The sequence below is a fragment of the Calonectris borealis genome, chromosome W (assembly GCF_964195595.1).
Source record: "Calonectris borealis chromosome W, bCalBor7.hap1.2, whole genome shotgun sequence".
Classification (NCBI taxonomy): domain Eukaryota; kingdom Metazoa; phylum Chordata; class Aves; order Procellariiformes; family Procellariidae; genus Calonectris; species Calonectris borealis.
Genome location: NC_134351.1, coordinates 44,891,034 through 44,906,560, shown reverse-complemented (window position 1 = coordinate 44,906,560; position 15,527 = coordinate 44,891,034). Strand labels below are relative to the sequence as shown.

Here is a 15,527-nt window from a genome sequence, read left to right as displayed (position 1 = left end):
TTCAATAAATTCTTGACACAGGCAGTGGAAACTAATATTAGTATTAAAAACATGAGTTTTAACATGTTGGACCAGAGCAATCTTTCATCCAAGGACCAAGCCAAGACCCAGTAGTATGACCATCTTTCAGAACAACTGAGCTTAGAGAATCTCTCTATGTGATTCAAACAGCAAAACTAATGGCGCAGAGTGAATCTGAAACACAACTCTAACTCCAAGGAAGAGCTTAGCAGCAGTTTACTCTGGTTATTGTAGACACTTATTTTAAGAAGGCAAAGTTATATCATCAGCAATAAAGGGGTCTTGATGTACTTTTTAGACAATGGAAGACCACTTCATACAAATTGTCCATAGCTTCATTTATACAGGCCTCTTATGTGCTAGATTTTTCTGCATCTGCCATGGTTCAGGATTCTGTGTCATGTTGGATGCTTTCCATGTGCATGTTTGGATATTCTTGTTTGGTGAAAGAGGCTTATTGCTACAACTGGAATTAAGATAATACATATTTAAATTTCTTGGAAATGTGTTTCTCTTAATACAAAGACTATATGACAGCAATAAGTAAGGTATATTTTTAGTCTTTCTATGGTATTTTTCTAATCTTTCTTTAAACCTGCCTTTGGACTTGAAAAATATCACTGCTGCTTTCCAGAAATGAAGCTTCATTACATTATAAGTATTATCTTTTTAGTTTTGATCCTGAACTGTGAGAGTGATAGTGAATTGAATCAGTAACCCCTGCCTTCTCCTCCTGCTTTGACCCCACTCACAACCTCAGTAAAATTTACATGGCTAAAGCCATATATATAAAGCTATATATTTATTTACACATGTGTGCATATACATGCACACACATGGTAGTAAACCAGAAGTGTCAGAAATCTTGGCCTATATTACAGTTGATGATTCAATTCCTCCTGGCCCCCTCCACTTCTATATTTTATTGTCCTTGAGTTCAACAAGCTATTTCCCAAAAGGATCCGTGATACTTAGAGATATTTAAACACTTGGATTAACTGTGTGACTTAGTGTGCTTTTCTTACCTTTCACCTCTCGATAATAGAGTACAACACCTGGTATGAGTCAAAAGTAAGTGTTTCAACCATTTTGTATGACAAACAAGTTTCTGTCAAGAAAGACCTAAAAGGCTACTTTGGCAGAATTGGAGTTTCTACTCAAGTTGAATTTATAGAAAAGTCAGCATAGTGACTTTCCCCCTCAACATCACCAATTGACTTAATGTGAAAGTATGTATTTTGTGGCTACTTTTCTTGTCAGGTGGTATTGTCACCTCTCATGTCATAATATACCAGTTCAGTCTTGTTACTGCACAAACATAGAAAGAACCAAACTCTAAGCTAGCATCAGAAATTGTGTAATTTCTTATGTAAGTAAAAACTTTACTTAGCAGTTGATGCTTCACCACATTTTTTTCTGTTTCCATATTCTCAGAACACACACATGGAGAGACGAAACCAAGTTCCACCTGCTAATCTGAATTAGAAGACACGCTGCCCTTGTCTTTCTCTCTGCAGCTGGACTGTAAGAGAGTTAATGTTGCTTGGAGCAGCATGAAATTTCACTCTGTCACTAGACTAAAAGAGAGCATGCACAGAGTATAGTTCCTTCTTAGTGGTCTTGTTCCCTGGGTTCAGGCTGCCCTCTCCACACACCTGATAAAGCACTCTAGAAGCAGACACAATTGCATGCAGTAATTGAAAGACAAATAGCTAAGATGTATTACCTGAAAAAAACAGTTTTTTTAAACTAACTTTGTTTTACTAGCATATGGGTTTTTCTTGAAAAAAATTAGTGTATTTTTAATCCAAGTGGAAAGATCACAGTATAAATGTTTGTTATACTTAAGATGAGTTTGTTTAAAACAAAAACACCTGTCCCAGGGTATAAGAACAATGTAGTGATACACTGCAAAAGCAAATGCAGATGTGATAACCATGGTTTTATTTGGTTTTATTGTATAGTAAAGATTGAGGTGAAAGTCAGCAGAATGGTTTCTTACTGACATGGCGGATACCTGTCTTCTGTTTTCAAGGTCTGTTTTGTCAGCTTCTGACAAATAGAAATTTTGGCAGATATGTGGGTTGCAAATTCACTCTGGCAGGGATAAGGTTATCACTTCTAAGGAGATAACCTTAGAAGATGAGGAGGTTCCTTATTGTTTTAGTTTTAAGACATAAATGTGTCTGCAGCATTTTTTTTCCTTCTCTACAAATAATTTGAAGCTAACACCAAGCATATGTCACATTTTGAGAGATCTGTTCAGAACCATGAATGCTGTAAACCTACTTTAGGACTTGAAGCCTTACCATTTAACCTGGATGTCATACAAGCCATGCATTTGACAAACAAATCCTGTTGGAAACTTTGTTCTACCATGTGTATGAATGCCTTTTAAAAAAAATAAAAAATAAAAAATTGAGACTGAGGGCCTGATCTTAAGTACATTACAAAGTACAAGTACTTTAATATTTGGTAATGAGCAGTGGGAATTGTTAGTGCACTGTGTGTTTATAATGCTGTTTGAGCTGCCTGCTAAGTGGCAGTATGAAATGCTTTAGGAATAAAATAGTAAAAGAATTGATATTGCATAAGAGTGGTTTTTTTAATGAAAACTGTATCTAAAATGAAATATCAGAGAACCAGTCCAATGGTTGCTAAATGAATGTTTCCCTACCTCTCCCTGTATCTTGCAGGCATACAGGAGTTTCCAGAAAATATAAAAAACTGTAAAGTCTTGGCAGTTGTTGAGGCCAGTGTAAATCCAATTTCAAAGTAAGTTTGTCATTTTTGTCATGTTTTGTATTTTATGCAAACACTGCTGAGTCTCAAACATGCCCCAGACAACTTTTCATGAGCCAACCTTTGGAGGCAAGGAGCAGAGTTACCTGAGAAGTATCTTCATTAACCTCATTGCACTGGAATACAGTATAGCTATGTCAGTAAAATATTTTGCCCAAGTTAATAGGCTATGTGAGCAATCCTACGTTATACCATGTGGCTTTCTCAGCTTTAAGTCCATCACTTCTCTGTGAAGTTAGAGAAATACGCAGAGTTTTGTTTCTTAATAACAATAATTAATTTTACTCTAAAGCCTGTACCACTGTTTTTTCAAACTCAGCTTATATGAGTAGATTTCCCTGTCACCTTCTATAGTGACAAAATTAATTTGCCGGAAGTAGCACTGCCAGAGATATAAACTTTGCGCAAGGTAACTCTTCTGGGGGAAAAAAAAGTGTTGCATAGGTTTTAATTTATCTTCTCTAATGAATGCCTCCTCCACATTAGGTGTTAGGAGATCACAAATACATAGCAAGACTACATTTGTTGTTTGTAGTTTTTATTGCCTGTAGATATTGTCCTCAATACTTAAAAATAATTTTGAAACTAATCTTATAGTGAACAGGTATCTAGTGCAATTTTGTAGAAATTCTGGTACCACCTTAATTTTAATGTTATCAATATGTAGGACTTCAATACTATGCTGTTGTTTAACAAAATATGACGTAATGCCCTGAATATAATTGAAACAAAGGCACTACATTATTTTATTTCTATATAGGCTTCCAGATGGATTTTCCCAACTGTTAAACCTAACGCAGCTGTACCTGAATGATGCTTTTCTTGAGTTTTTGCCAGCCAACTTTGGCAGGTAAGTTGAATTTGAAACTTAGTATCTATATTTAGTTTTAAATTTATGCAGAGCAGTTTCTGCTGCTTCTTAAGCAGTGTGAACTGGAGGAGGGGAAGAAGTATACATTACCGATCCATTTATGCAACATATCAGTTACAAAAAAACCCCAAATCTTTATCACCATTATTTAAACTGGACTTTTGAGGGACAGACAGAATGCTTATAAAGACCCAAGAAATAAAACTCATTTACATACTTGCTGCTTCTACAACACAAGTCTGATAAGTATGGGAGACTAGTATTTCTGAAATATGGCCTGGTTATTATTTAGTAATTGAAGTGGAGGAAATAGAGACATATGTAATTCCACTTGTCCTCTCCTGGATGCACAGATTCCTTCATGCACATCTATAATTCTTGAGTGCCTTGTTGTCAGGAATCTTTAAGAGACAGCATATTTATGGTGTGCTGACTAAGCAAAATTGTTCCATGTAATAGCTTAAATAAGAGACAAATAATAAATCCCTACCTCTTTAAAATGGATTAAATCTTGGGAGCAAAAGAGAAAGGATAATATTGCTAAAAGGAAGAACCCAGCCACCGCCCTCTATTCCAGGGAGACTTTACTCGTGTGGCTCGCTTGATTGTGGCACATGTTTCACATTCATGGGTGACCTGTGTGATGGCCTCCATGGTCAAGTCCACCCCTCGATCACGAGCCCATCTGTATGTTGCATCTCTCCCTAGATGTCCCGATGTTTTGTGGGCCCATCAAGCTACAAATAGCTCACCCTTATGCTCCCAGTCCAGGTCTACCTGAGCTACTTCAATTTTGACAACCTTGACTACCTGTTCATTGTTTCGATGTTCTTCAGTGCCGTGGCTTTTGGGCATGTGAGCATCTACATGATGTACCTTTAGAGCAATGTTTTCTACCCGGGCAGCGATGTCTTGCTACAACGCAGCAGCCCAGATGGGTTTACCCCTGCGCTGCCAATTGGTCGTCTTCCACTGCTGTAGCCACCCCCATAGGGCATTAGCCACCATCCAGGAGTCAGTACAGAGATAGAGTACTGGCCACTTTTCTCCTTCAGCAATCTCTAGGGCTAGTTGGATGGCTTTCACTTCTGCAAACTGACTTGGACTCACCTTCTCCTTCAGTGGCTTCAACAACTTGTCGTGTGGGACTCCACACAGCAGCTTTCCACTTCCGATGGTTTCCTACCACACGACAGGATCCATCAGTAAACAAAGCATAATGCCTTTCATCTTCTGATAACTCATTATATGGTGATGACTCTTGGGCACGAGCCACCTCCTCAGGCGATGCTCCAAAATCTCTGCCTTCTGGCCAGTCCATGATCTCTTCCAGGATTCCTGGGCGGTTGGGTTACCCCAGTCGAGCCCGTTGCGTGATCAATGCTACCCGCTTACTCCATGTAGCGCTGGTTGCGTGATGTGTAGAGGGGATGGTTCCTTTGAACATCCAGTGTAGCACGGGCAATTGCGGTGCCAAGAGGAGATATGCTTCTGTACCAACAACTTCTGAAGCGGCTCAAACCCCCTCATATGCTGCTAGTATCTCTTTTTCAGTCAGGGTGTAGTGGCCTTCTGATCCTCGATAGCCCCGGCTCCAAAACCCTAGAGGTCGACCTCGGGTTTCTCCTGGTGTTTTCTGCCAGAGGCTCCAGGTGAGACCATGCTTCCCAGCTGCAGTGTAGAGTACATTTTGCACAGCTGCTCCTGTCCGGACAGGCCCAAGAGCTACCGCATGAGCTATCTCCTGTTTGATCTGCTCAAAGGTTTGTTGTTGCTCAAGGCCCCACTCAGAATAGTTCTTCTTTCGGTTTACTCGATACAGAGGGCTCACAAGTTGACTATGACCTGGAATATGCATTCTCCAGAATCCCACAAGGCCTAGGAAAGCTTGTGTTTCTGTTGTGTTTTAACCCGGCAGGCAGCCGAACAACACACAGCTTCTCACTCACTCCCCTCCCCGTCAGTGGGATGGGGGAGAGAATTGGAAAAAAAAGTAAAATTTGTGGATTGAGATAAAGACAGTTTAATAGAACAGAAAAGGAAGGGAAAATAATAATAATAATGGTAGAATATACAAAATGAGTGATGCACAATGCAATTGCTCACCACCCGCCGACCGATGCCCATCCCATCCCCAAGCAGCGATCCCCCTCCCCGACCAACCCCCAGTTTATGTACTGAGCTTGACGTCATATGATATGGAATACCCCGTTGGCCATTTTGGGTTAGCTGTCCTGGCTGTGCTCCCTCCCAGCTTCTTGTGCACCTGGCAGAGCATGGGAAGCTGAAAAGTCCTTGACTAGGGTAAGCACTACTTCGCAACAACTAAAACATCAGTGTGTTATCAACATTCTTCTCATACTAAATCCAAAACACAGCACTATACCAGCTACTAGGAAGAAAATTAACTCTATCCCAGCTGAAACCAGGACAGTTTCCTTCTTGTTAGCTGGTGGAGACATAGTTGCTATCTTGTTGACCAAATCCATAGGGACATGACGGCGTCCATCCTGCCATTTTACTCCCAAGAACTGGATCTCCTGTGCAGGTCCCTTGACCTTGCTTCTTTTTATGGCGAAACCAGCTTTCAGAAGAATCTGAATCACTCTTTTTCCCTTCTCAAACACTTCTTCTGCCTTGTTGCCCCACACGATGATGTCATCGATATATTGTAGATGTTCAGGGGCATCACCCTTTTCCAGTGCAGTTTGGATTAGTCCATGACAAATGGTAGGGCTGTGTTTCCACCCCTGGGGCAGTCGGTTCCAGGTGTACTGGACACCCCTCCACGGGAAAGCAAACTGTGGCCTGCATTCTGCTGCCAAAGGACTTGAAAAAAGCGCATTGGCAATGTAAATTGTAGCATACCACTTGGCTGCCTTTGACTCCAGTTCGTATTGGAGCTCTAGCACGTCTGGTACAGCAGCACTCGGTGGTGGCGTGACTTTGTTCAGGCCACGGTAGTCTACTGTTAGTCTCCACTCTCCATTGGACTTTCGCACTGGCCATATGGGACTGTTAAAGGGTGAGCGAGTCTTGCTGATCACTCCTTGGCTCTCCAGTCGACGAATCAGCTCATGGATGGGAAGCAGGGAATCTTGGTTGGTGCGATATTGCTGCCAGTGCACCGTTGTGATAGCAATCGGCACCTGTTGTTCCTCGACCCTCAGCAGCCCCACAACAGAAGGGTCCTCCGAGAGACCAGGCAAGGTGGACAGCTCTTTAATTTCCTCCGTCTCCAAGGCAGCTATACCAAAAGCCCACCGGTACCCTTTTGGGTCTTTGAAATACCCTCTCTTGAGGTAGTCTATGCCAAGGATACAAGGGGCCTCTGGGCTGGTCACAATGGGGTGCTTTTGCCACTTGTCCCCTGTTAAGCTCACCTCAGCCTCCAATACAGACAATTGTTGGCATCCCCCTGTCACTCCAGAGATCCAGATGCATTCCGTGCCCCTATACCCTGATGGCATCAGGGTACACTGTGCACCAGTGTCTACGAGAGCCTTATACTTCTGTGGGTCTGATGTGCCAGGCCATCGAATCCACGCAGTCCAGTATACCCGGTCATCCCTTTCCTCCTCCTGGCCGAAGGCAGGGACCCTCTAGTCCTGTTCCTGGTCGGAGTATTCACTGTCTGACCCTTGCAGTGCCAGACCAGAAGTCCCCTCACCGGGATCAAGGGAGGTGATCTCAGTCCTTCCTTGTCTGGGAGATTGCCTTCTTGTGTCTCTACAGCAACTAAGCTGACAGTCGTCTTGGGTGGCCTCTTCTTAACAGCTGTCTTCCCTCTCAGTTCGCGTACACGGGCTTCCAGCTTAAAGGTGGGTTCACCATCCCACTTCCTCATGTCCTCCCCCTGGTCACACAGGAAGAACCAGAGCGTGCCACGCGGTATGCGCCTGGGGCTCCCTTTCCCTCTGACCGGGGCAGGAGGGGACTGACTCCGTGGGGTGCCCCTGACAGCCGAGGCGCTGGCCTGTTGGGATGAGGAGGGACAGAGATTTTCTTCAAAGTTTTGGAGCCGAGAAGACACTCTCTCCACAGTTGGTGTATCCATATCTGGGCAATACATTGCTGCCAAGCTGTTAGAATATGACGCTGGGGTATTTTGGACCCCCCTTCCTCCACATGGCCCGTATGCACAGGACATCCTCTGGATCTTTGGCGACCTTGTGTCACGAATGGGTGGTTTTAAGGCCGCGTAAAGAATCACTGGCAAGGTATTGGCAAAGGGTGATTTTAATAGAAATTTATAGAAACGTGACTTAACAGAATTTGATGGCAAGGTTCCCTCTATTACTTATTACACGGATTAAGTTACACAGGGGAAAATCGTATTAGAATTGTGTTGGAATGATTTGTACAGAGATTAAGGGTAGAAGGGTAAAAGGGTAAAAAAGGTAAAAGGTAAAAGGGGGACCCTCCCGTTGAGTCACGAGGTTCAGAAGAGATCCCACTGGACCCAATCTTAGTCTCAGACTTGGACAACGGTTTATGTCTAATACAGAAAGGGATAGGAAGGACCTCCCGTTGGGAGGTAGATCCCTTTGCTTTCTAAACTCCTTCTCAAAAAGGAGCCTAGGTGCGGCTGGATCTACCCTTAGTCTCAGACCTGGGCAACGGTTTATGACTCAAGGGTTAAGGGTTTTAGCAGCAACTTAGAGTCTTACAATGCTTAAGCATTGATCAATTTGACAGCTTGCACAAAGAATTAGTCAAGTTGCTACAAATACTACAAAGATTAAAACAACTTAACTACAGGTTATACTTGTTAGTAATTATATAGATAAGCACGCAAAAAGATCTAGATCAATCAATACATATATATATATGCATATGAATATGGTACCAAAGCTAAATGAAAGGCCTAGAGTTAGTTAATTTATAAAGGTATACCTGTTAAAAATTCCCCTCGAGTCCCGTGAAATACTCACGTCAAATGCTTGGCATTTCCCAATGGGCGGAGAGCTGAGCCCCGAGGAGTGTCTCAGCCCAAAATCTCGGTGATCCTCCGAGTATCGCAAATTCGAGTTAGCGGACTCTGAGAAGCGTCCCACTCAGAGGGAGATTCTGGATGCAGCCCGCTGCGGTCCAGGAGAGCTCAAAGGGTCTCACTTGGTACCGCTGTTTATAGGTTTGCAAGATGATTGGCTTTAGTCATCAGTAAATTTCCATTTTGGCTACTATCCGAGGTGGTCCAGGGTAGTAATTATGGTATTGTTTCACGGTAACAATGGTATTGTTCCACTTGAGCTATGATCCAGGTAGGGAAAGCTTCAGAGCTGTCAGAGATGACGAATTATCTCTTGTTTCTGTTCCCTACCTTGATCATGTAGCTAGTGTCCCTGGTACGATCAGTGTTGTTCCCCACCTTAGCCATGCAAGAGTGCTTCGTACGGCCAAGGGACGCTTAACCGCCCCACTCATACACTGTTAAGCTAAAGCTTAACAGAAGGTTCTGAGATCGTATTGTAGCCCAAAGGAAAAGAAGGGGGGAGGAATGCACCACCACACCTTGACATCATCTGGATCACTGTAGATGACTTCCAGCACCGCTAATTCTCTCAGGTACTGGATGCCTTCATCTGCAGTAGTCCACTTTCCTGGGGAGTTCACAAGATCTTCCTTGAATGGATATCTTGCCCTCACACTTGAGAGGAGCCATCTCCAGAGACTGCAAATTGCTGCCTCTTTTCCAATTCCTCTGTCAATTCCCCGGTTTCTAGCAAGGGATCCCAGCTGTTGGGCTTCCTTAGCTTCCAATTGCTGACTGTCGGCCCCGCTATCCCAGCATCGGAGCAGCCAGGCAGCAATCTGCTCACCTGGCTGGCAGCTGTAATCTTTCCGCATGTCTCGAAGTTCTTTTGAGGTCAGGGACCAGGTAGTTTCTGCCTCTTGTCTGATTTCTCTCACTCCTTCCTCCCGTTTCTCTGCTGAAGGACTGGCTTCTTGATCAAACCCTTCCTCTTCCTCTTCCTCCCTTACTAATCAATGATATGGACCCGTTGACCTCCTTGTCCACTATTTCTTTTTCACTACTGGGGCACCTACTGTAGTAGTTGTTGTTTGGGTCCCTATCTCAACCATGGTGTCCTCAGATGCGGTTTGGGTCCCTATCTCTACTATCATGTCCTCAGATGTAGTTTACACCCCGGTCTCAGTCAAGGTGTTCTCAGAGGTGGTTTGGGTCCCTGCCTTAACCTCAGCCCTCTGAGAGTACTGAACTGTGGCTTGGTAGGAACAGGCCAGGCCCCAGTACAGTGCTAGAAGCTGCTGGGTTTCATTGGGGTAGGCAAGGCACCCTTCTATCAGGTGGCGCGTCAGTTTACCAGGGTTACTTGCCTGTTCAGGTATAAAGTCCCAGGCTATGGGAGATGATCACCATCCTAGGCACCTGCCCAAATCCTTCCACACACCCTGCCTCCCAGGGACCGGCCGCCTCAGGGCACGTTTCAGTATCACCTCACCCAAAAGTTGTCTCCTCTTACACCGGGACGACACCAGATTCCGCAACCCCCACAGTATGCCGACTGTGTTAATTAGTAGTATTAAACAGCTCACGTAAGGGTGAACAAGGACCTCGGGAGCCTGCGTAATAAAACCACCCACATCAATCCCGGGTAGGAAGAGGGAGGTGTATTCCCTCATCCTCTCCACAAGATAGCTCCCCCAGCACAGTAAGGGCATCAATGCCAGGGCAAAGCACATAGCCATTGTTTGTACTAACATGTTCCCAAGCTCAGGAGAATAGAGAGATAAGCAGGGCAGCCAACAAACTCCATGACCCGCACAGAAGCTTGCCACTTAGTAACTACTATAGCTATAGCACAGTTAATACAAAACTGCCGTTGTCTTGTGCCCCATGTTGGGTGCCAAAGAGGACTGTGGTGGGTTGACCTTGGCTGGCCGCCAAGTGCCCACCAAGCCGCTGTATCACTCCCCTCCTCAGCAGGAAAGCGGGGAGAAAATAAGATGGAAAAAACCTCGTGGGTCAAGATAAAGGCAGTTTAATAAAGAAAAGCAAAGGCTGCGTATGGAAGCAAAGGAAAACAAAAAGAAATTATTCCCTACTTCCCATGAGCAGGCGATGTCCAGCCACTTCCCGGGAAGTAGGGCTTCAGTACGCATAGCGGTTCCTCCGGAAGACAAACGCCTTAATAACAAATGCCCCCCCTCCTCCTCCTTTCTCTTAGCTTTTATTGCTGAGCAGATGTCACATGGTATGGAATATCCCTTTGGTCAGTTTGGGTCAGCTGTCCTGGCTATGTCCCCTCCCAAGCTCTTGCCCACCCCCAGCCTACTGGCCTTTGGGGGTGAGGGGGGATGTTGGAGACGCAGCCTTGATGCTGTGCCAGCACTGCTCAGCAGTAGCCAAAACACTGGTGCGTTATCAACACCTTTCTAGCTACCAATACAAAGCACATCACTATGAGGGCTGCTATGGGGAAAGTTAACTCCATCCCAGTGTCCTGGTTTCGGCTGGGATAGAGTGAATTTTCTTCCTAGTAGCTGGTATAGTGCTGTGTCTTAGATTTAGTATGAGAATAATGTAGATAACACACTGATGTTGTAGTTGTTGCTAAGTAGTGGTTACAGTAGTCAAGGACTTTTCAGCTTCCCATGCTCTGCCAGGTGCACAGGAAGCTGGGAGGGAGCATAGCTAAGACAGCTGACCCAAAATGGCCAAAGGGATATTCCATACCATATGATGTCATGCTCAGTGTATAAGCTGGGGGGAGTTAGGTGCGGGGGCAGCGATCGCTGCTCGGGGACTGGCCGGGCATCGGTTAGCGGGTGGTGAGCAACTGCATCGCCTGCTTTGTATGTTCTATTATTATTATTATTATTATTATTATTATTATTATTATTATTATTTTACTTTATTTCAATTATTAAACTATTTTTATGTCAATGCACGAGTTTTCTTACTTTTACTCTTCTGATTCTCTCCCCCATCCCACTGGAGGTGGGGGGAGTGAGCGAGCGACTGTGTGGTGTTTAGTTGCTGGCTAGGGTTAAACCACGACAGTCCTTTTTAGCCCCCAACGTGGGGCACGAAGGGTTGAGATGACAACAGATTAACTAGAGCGTACTAAGGAATTTATATCTGTTAACAGTTGCCGGTCACAATATTGATTCATCTGGTCTCGATATTAATTTATCTGATCTGCACCATGCTCTTGTTTTTGCTGTACATGTTAAAGACTGGTGTTGGGTTTTGCAGTCTGCTGTGCTCTGCAGTGATTAGTGATGTTTTGCCTGGGAGATATGTTATTAAAACGCTGGCATTGGGGGTTATTTGGGATTTGTAATGAAGCCGTTACTGTATTTTGGGTCCCACCTCATGGAGACCATTAGCAATTATACCTCTTCCTCTGAGAGGTTTTTTATGGAGGAAATACAGGATGGCACCTTCACTACCTTCCTCTATGATGTTTGCTCCTTCATTACAATAACTTTTCAGTATCTTGAACATCCTTGGGTATTTAAGATGCATCTATTGGTATTTCTTGGGAATATTGTTTTGGTTTTGTCTAACGTTAATAAGCAATTTAAGAATATGATCCAGAGATCTGCCCCGAGGCCGGATAGTTATGAGTGGCAGGGTGAGTGGGATAGTATGGTCAAGTACCTAGGACAGTGGGCACCTCCAGTGTTTTGAAACTTCACCCCTGAACAAGTGCAGAATCCTGAAAAATTAGTAGAATATTTGGGAAAAGTATTTTGTCACCATGGCCATTCTAGGGAGACACAAATCACTGCAATGTGCTGGGGCCTGGCCCATGCCTACTGAGCCCTGTTCAACGCTACTCAGAACCCTCAAGGTAAAGAAAAGGTCTCTGGATCTGATGACAAAACGACAGGCACGGCAGCTACTCCAACCCCCATGACAGAGAACCGACCTGTGCCGGTATCAGTCGCCCCTATACAGAAGAAGAAATACACAAGAAAATCAGCTCATTTAGTAAGGGATGAAGATGAACCAGGGCCATCACGACAAAAAGAGGAGGAAAAGGCAGAAGCCATAAATGAGATGGTAACCACCCGATCCCTATCCCTGGCTGAGCTGCGAGATATGCGAAAAGATTTCACTCGTCGTCCAGGCGAGCACATTGTCACCTGGCTGTTCCGATTCTGGGATAATGGGGCCGGTAGCCTGGAATTAGAGGGTAGGGAAGCCAAGCAGCTGGGATCCCTTTCTAGGGAAGGGGGCATTGACAAAGCGATTGGACAAGGGGCAGAAGCTCTCAGCCTCTGGAGGCGACTCCTGTCAGGTGTGAAGGAAAGGTATCCCTTCAAGGAAGATGTTATATGCCACCCAGGCAAGTGGACCACCATGGAGAGAGGTATCCAGTACTTGAGGGAATTAGCCATGCTGGAGGTGATTTGTGATGACCTGAACAACAAGCAATTACCCAAAGATCCAGATGAAGTCAAATGCACCCGACCCATGTGGCGGAAGTTTGTATGGAGCACACCAGCATCGTATGCAAACCCATTGGCAGTAATGACCTGGAAAGATGGAGAGGAACAAACGGTGGATGAACTGGCTGGCCAACTACGGCAATATGAATAAAGTCTCTCCTCCTCCCTACGGGCCTGTGTCTCTGCTGTGGAGAAACTGTCTCAGGAGGTCCAGCAACTCAAAGAGGTTATGTCCTACTCCCCACCTGTATGGACCAGTGTCTCAGCCATTAGGAGTAAGTGTCCCTCTGCTCAAGAGAGGAGATATCGTGGATAGACACCCCAGGGCACCCTGTGGTTTTACCTGCATGACCACGGAGAGGACATGAGGAAGTGGGATGGAAAATCTACCTTGACCCTAGAGGCACGGATACGTGAGTTGCAAGGAAACACAACCACAAAAGATGCTCCAGTCTCCAGTGAGCTGTTCCCCAGACAGAGCAGAAGGGCTGATTCCACTTCCGACCTTAATAAAGGGACATCTGATTCGTACTTACAAGAAGTGAGTAGCGAATACGATGACCAGGACTAGAGGGGCCCTGCCTCCAGCCAGGTGGAGGAAAGGGGCAACCGGGTTTACTGGACTGTGTGGATTCGATGGCCTGGCACATCAGACCCACAGGAGTATAAGGCTCTCGTAGACACTGGTGCACAGTGTACCCTGATGCCATCAAGCTATGAAGGGGCAGAACCCATCTGTATTTCTGGAGTGACAGGGGGATCCCAAGAGTTAACTGTATTGGAGGCCGAAGTGAGCCTGACCGGGAATGAGTGGCAGAAGCACCCCATTGTGACTGGCCCAGAGGCTCCGTGCATCCTTGGCATAGACTACCTCAGCAGAGGGTATTTCAAGGACCCAAAAGGGTACCGGTGGGCTTTTGGTATAGCTGCCCTGGAGACGGAGGAAATTAAACAGCTGTCCACCTTGCCTGGTCTCTCGGAGGACCCTTCTGTTGCGGGGTTGCTGAGGGTCCAAGAACAACAGCTGCCGATCGCTACCACAACAGTGCACTGGCGGCAATATCGCACCAACCGAGACTCACTGCTTCCCATCCATAAGCTGATTCGTCGACTGGAGAGCCAAGGAGTGATCAGCAAGACTCGCTCACCCTTCAACAGCCCCATATGGCCAGTGCGAAAGTCCAATGGGGAGTGGAGACTAACAGTGGAGTACCGTGGCCTGAACGAAGTCACGCCGCCACTGAGTGCTGCCGTGCCGGACATGCTAGAACTCCAATATGAACTGGAGTCGAAGGCAGCCAAGTGGTACGCCACAACTGATATCGCTAATGCATTCTTCTCAATCTGAAGGGACCTGCACAGGAGATCCCATTTTTAGGAATAAAATGGCAAGATGGGCATCATCAGATCCCAATGGATGTGATCAACAAAATAACAGCCATGTCCCCACCAACTAGCAAAAAGGAAACACAAGCTTTCTTAGGCATTGTGGGCTTTTGGAGAATGCATATTCCAGATTACAGCCTGATCGTAAGCTCTCTCTATCAAATGACTCAGAAGAAGAACAATTTCAAATGGGGCCCTGAGCAACAACAAGCCTTTGAATAAATTAAACGGGAGATAGTACAGGCAGTAGCCCTTGGGCCAGTCTGGGCAGGACACGATGTGAAGAATGTGCTCTACACCGCAGCCAGGGAGAATGGCCCTACCTGGAGCCTCTGGCAGAAAGCACCAGGGGAGACTCGAGGTCGACCCTTAGGGTTCTGGAATCGGGGATACAGAGGATCCGAGGCCCGCTACACTCCAACTGAGAAGGAGATATTGGCAGCATATGAAGGGGTTCGAGCTGCTTTGGAAGTGGTTGGTACTGAAGCACAGCTCCTCCTGGCACCCCGACTGCCGGTGCTGGGCTGGATGTTCAAAGGGAGGGTCCCCTCTACACATCATGCAACCGATGCTACGTGGAATAAGTGGGTCTCACAGATCATACAACGGGCCCGAATAGGAACCCCCAGTCGCCCAGGAATCTTGGAAGTGATCACGATCTGGCCAGAAGGCAAAGAATTTGGAATATCCCCAGAGGAGGAGGTGACACGTGCTGAAGAGGCCCCACTGTATAAAAAACTACCAGAAAAGGAGAAGCAATATGCCCTGTTCACTGATGGGTCCTGTCGCCTTGTGGGAAAGCATCGGAGATGGAAAGCTGCTGTATGGAGTCCTATACGCCAAGTTGCAGGAACTACTGAAGGAGAAGGTGAATCGAGCCAGTTTGCAGAGGTGAAAGCCATCCAGCTGGCCTTGGACATTGCTGAACGAGAAAAATGGCCAGTACTTTATCTCTATACTGACTCATGGATGGTGGCAAACGCCCTGTGGGGGTGGTTGCAGCAGTGGAAGCAGAACAACT

The 15,527-nt window shown here is 45.6% G+C and overlaps 1 protein-coding gene across 19 annotated transcripts in view; it reads left to right on the top strand.

The window, feature by feature from the left end:
• LOC142074733 (erbin-like) overlaps positions 1-15,527 on the top strand; it is a 181,308-nt gene that overhangs the window by 95,061 nt on the left and 70,720 nt on the right. For all 19 annotated transcript variants that reach the window (XM_075135589.1, XM_075135591.1, XM_075135574.1 and 16 more), the window contains 2 exons: positions 2,718-2,796; positions 3,584-3,673. In XM_075135589.1, the coding sequence (XP_074991690.1) occupies positions 2,718-2,796; positions 3,584-3,673 (169 nt within the window). The remainder of the gene's footprint in view (positions 1-2,717; positions 2,797-3,583; positions 3,674-15,527) is intronic.